This window comes from Mus caroli, chromosome 13, assembly GCF_900094665.2.
Source record: "Mus caroli chromosome 13, CAROLI_EIJ_v1.1, whole genome shotgun sequence".
Classification (NCBI taxonomy): domain Eukaryota; kingdom Metazoa; phylum Chordata; class Mammalia; order Rodentia; family Muridae; genus Mus; species Mus caroli.
Window position 1 is genome coordinate 50,890,597 of NC_034582.1, and position 4,231 is coordinate 50,894,827.

Consider the following 4,231-nt stretch of genomic DNA (forward strand, 5'->3'; position numbering starts at 1 on the left):
AGATATCTAGCAACATTGTCAAAGGATGCTGGGGCTAGTCCCTGGGTCCTCTCTCCAACACTGCCTTTCCTGGGCACCTCTCTGTGTCCACACTGTCCCAAGGACATTTCAGATCCCCATCTAGGGCTTGAGCCTAGCACTCCAGACTCCCTCCCTCCCAGCTTGATCTTCCCTCCGTTCTAGTTCTCTAGGTGTGGATGGTGGAAGGCAGATGCCTCACAGATGATGCTGTGTCTTACCTGGCAGCCACATCCCACCTCCACCCCCAACTCTCACCAGTGGCTGCCTTCACATCTGTGGGCAGTAGTAAGCCCAAGACACAGGCTCCATACTGCACTTCTTCTCAGGGACCTTGCAGCTTCCACATCCCCAGGAGGATGAAGAGGCTCGGCCCCAAGCACCATCTTAACCCTCATCCTCCTCCTGCCTCAAGTTCAGGTCATCCATTCAGGATGCAAAGCGAGGAGGCACACAGCACACAGCTAGATACAGGTTTATTGTGGCACCGGAGTGAACTGGGGCTAGGAGGCCAGCACCAGTGAGTGATGATGGTGGAGGAAGTGTGGGAACGGGGACTGTGAAGAGGGAACCCCAGAACCGGGCCAGGAGCTGGGGCTGGGACAGCTACTGCCAGCCCTACCCAGGCAGGTTAAGGGTGATCTCTCTAGTTTTTCACCCTTTAGGCGGAGTAGGGTGGCAATCTCATGTGGGAGGTACTCATACGTGAGAGAAGGCGTGGCTCTTGCAGAGGGGCTTGTCCTTCTTGGAGTAGAAGGTCTTTCCTTCCAAGTTGATCTGACATATCTGAGGGCAACAATGAAGGTCCAGTCACACAGGCCGGGCAGAATGGGAGAGACCCTTTCCCAAGCTCTCCCGCATTTCACAGGCAGCATGAGCTGGGAATGGGGTAGTAAGGAACAGAGGGCACTGGGGGAGGAGGGGAGAGGGAAGGGAGGTGCTTACCGCGCAAACAAAGCATGTGTCATGCCAGCTGAAGCCCAGCGCTTCCAGGAAGCGGTCTCCAGCGTCAATCTTGAAGTCACAGCCTCGACATTTTGTGCCAAACATCTTCTCATAGTCTGGTAATGGGGACAGAAGAGAGGGTCTGTATCGACACGTGACCTCCCTCCAGCCCCTCCTTGCCTTCTCTGGGCAACCACACACCTCGCTCGCAGTAGGGGGCCCCTTCTTCCATGTAAAAGGCTCTGTTGCGAATCGGTGTTTTGCAGGCAGCACAGGTGAAGCAATGGACATGCCAGGTCATCTTCAGAGCATGCATGATCTCCTGGAATGGGACAGAGTCACATCAGGCTCAGCCCATCCCCCAGAACACAGGAAGGCTGGTGTGGCCCCTCCCACTGCTGTAAAATATTATATCTCAATACAACAGCTCCCAGAGCCTCACCCGGAACTCCCAAGGTCCATCCCTAGCATCAGGTTTCAGACTTGAATGTTTCCAAGACCTCCCATCTCAAACGTCAAGTCCTTTGTATGCTCAGACCAAAACCTACTACCTCCTCTTTTTTTTTTTTCCCTTGAGGTAGCTTCTTGTAGCCCTGGTTGGCTTTGAACCTCTGAAGCTGATGCTCCTGTCTCTATTTGCTGAGTTTTTAGGTATGTGCTACCATGACTCCAAACTCCCCTTTCTCCCATACCCTTCATCAGTAAGTACTGAAGGGTCCTCCTTCAAGACACATCCAGCCGGGTGACAGCTTATAGGCCTGCTGGGTACTGAGTTCAAACTTGGCCTATGTAACTTATAAATTAGCCCATGCAGGACCCAGCAGTCAGCAGATCTGTCCTGTCTCCCCCTCCCCTGGACACTCACATGTTGACTCTGTCACATGAAACATGCCCGTGTTGGAGCTACAGCCCGGCTCTGTCAGCGCAGACAGCTCCTCTCCACCTTGTCTCCCTACCTGTGACTTAAGTTTCTGTGTAATTGCCACTTTCTCCACAGGGCCCACTCTGACAGCAGTGAATACTTTAAGCCACTGCCCTCCCAGCTCCCTGTCCCCCTACCCCCGCGATCCTTCCTAGATACAGAAGAGAAGAGACATCAAATGCTCTATAGATGGATCTGTTCCAACAGTGCCTGGCCCACCGTGGGTCCCCAGTGGACTTGGCTCCACTGGAGGAAGCAGAGGCCCAGGAGATGAACTCTCCCTGGGGGAAAACTGGCCATTCCTGGAACAACCAAGTTCACCAGGGCCAGAGACTGTATGAGGCATGTGGCAACAGCTTTATCCTCTTGTAGAGCCTGGCTACCGATCTCAGGAATTGAGTATCTGAACCCAATAGCTCAGGTTTGCAGTTTGGGACCCAGGTTCTTTTAAGTGCCAGGTTGGGTATTCAGTAGGCCCAAGTGGAGCCTGTCTCACTTGGGGATTACTTGTTCTGACAGGTTTTTTGTTTTTCTTGGTGCCGGAGACAAAAATCTCAGACCTCATAGATGCTGGGCAAGCACTGTACCACCCACCTACACCTAGCTCAGGTCTGTAAACGATGCTTACTGACTCAGAAACACAAGCGTGGCCGTGCCAAATGTAATTCCAGGGGACACCTTAGCTCTGGGGATGATCCTGGCTGTAGTTCCCCTCCCCCACAGCCCCAACACCAGCTTTCTGAAGCTCATCTGACCTGCCTTCAGCTCCTAACTCTTCCCTCACACCTTCCTCAAGTGCTACCTGGGATGCAAACCACTCTTCTTTGGCGTTTATCCTTCTCTGAGGGAATTCCCACGTGCGTTTGCCTTCCTCTCAAGGCCACTTCCACGATCCTGTTCAAGTGTTTACTGACCACCCTCAACGCTGATGGACACAGCGCTTAAGTCAAACAGACCTGCCCTTGGCTCATGGCATCCATGCCCAGGGAAGCAAGGCAGGTCAGAGGATGAAGATACGGTGAGTGGACTGCAGTGAGGCCTGATGGGAAGGGTAGGGACTGAGAAGGTGTGGGGTGGTGGTAGGGCACTGAGAGGCAGAGGGGATCTCTGAGTTCGAGGCCAGCCTGGTCTACAGAGTGAGTTCCAGGAGAGCCAGGGCTACACAGAGAAACCCTGTCTCAACAAAAGTGAGTGAGTGAATGAACGAATAGAATACAATACAATAAAAGGGTATTGAATGAATGAATGAAATAGAAGGGGATTCCTGGGACTGGAAAGACGGATGTATTCTTCTGAAGGAGACTGAAGCTCAGTATCTAGCATCCATTTTAGGCAACCTGTAATTCCAGCTCCAGAGTATCTGACACATTCGTCTGGCTTCCATGGACGCTTGCATTCATTCAAGTGTGCACAAACAATTATATATAAAAAAAAAGAGGATGAAGAGGTTCTGAGGAGGTCCTTGAGGAAGTGACAGTTGAGCATCAGCGGAGGAAGGGTGGTGGTAAGCGATGCTAGGAGTACACAAGGTACTGTGGTAAAGGGACCAGAGCTTACTGACAAAATGGAGCCAGAAGCAGGGGGTATTTTCAAGGGACTTCTGGGCAGACTCCTGGAAGACTGGTGAAAGCAGACTTTTATCCCTGGGGTGTGTGTTTTTTTCCTTTCAGATGAACCCCATCTCTGCCAGGGTATGTGACCACCCAAAATAAAGGGGATACGTCCCAACCTCCCTTGCAGCGAGGTGTGGCTAACGAGTGGGTTCTGGCCAGCAGAATGGAAGCAAAAGGGCTAAGTGACATCACCCTTGAAAGAAGGGTGCCACCTGTCCCCTCTTCCCCTTATGACTTAGGGGCTAGCTGGCCTGTCGACATCTTGGCCAAGGCAACCCTGGACTACGAACACATATTGAAAATGTCTGGACAACAAACGAAGGAGCCTCAGTCCTCTATCCAGTCCCAGGCCGTCCACTTCTGCATGGAGCTGCAGAAAGAGCTCTCTCTCCTTCTTACTAATCCGGGAGTCACACTGCGGACTCCGGCTACACCTAACAACCTTGCCTCGGTAGCCAGAAAGCTCACGTTAGGGACAGACAGCGGGCCTGGGCTCAGCTGTATACTCTTGGTTTCTTGTTTTTGTTTTTGGAGACAGGGTTTCTCTGTATAGCCCTGGCTGTCCTAGAACTTACTCTGTAGACCAGGCTGACCTCCAACTCAGAAATCCTCCTGTCTCTGTCTCCCAAGTGCTAAGATTAAAGGCGTGAGCCACCACTGCCCAGCTCAGCTTTATACTCTTCTCTCTCTCTCTCTCTCTCTCTCTCTCTCTCTCTCTCTCTCTCTCTCTCTC

At 52.2% G+C, this 4,231-nt stretch overlaps 1 protein-coding gene across 2 annotated transcripts in view; it reads right to left on the bottom strand.

The window, feature by feature from the left end:
- Nucleotides 1-477: 477 nt before the first annotated feature.
- Nucleotides 478-4,231, bottom strand: part of Pdlim7 (PDZ and LIM domain 7) — a 15,245-nt gene continuing 11,491 nt past the window's right edge. For both annotated transcript variants that reach the window (XM_021180025.2, XM_021180026.2), the window contains exons 11-13: nucleotides 1,165-1,285; nucleotides 964-1,079; nucleotides 478-804 (exon numbers count right to left, since the gene is read on the bottom strand). In XM_021180025.2, coding sequence (XP_021035684.1) covers nucleotides 718-804; nucleotides 964-1,079; nucleotides 1,165-1,285 — 324 coding nt within the window. In that variant the 3' untranslated portion in view covers nucleotides 478-717. The remainder of the gene's footprint in view (nucleotides 805-963; nucleotides 1,080-1,164; nucleotides 1,286-4,231) is intronic.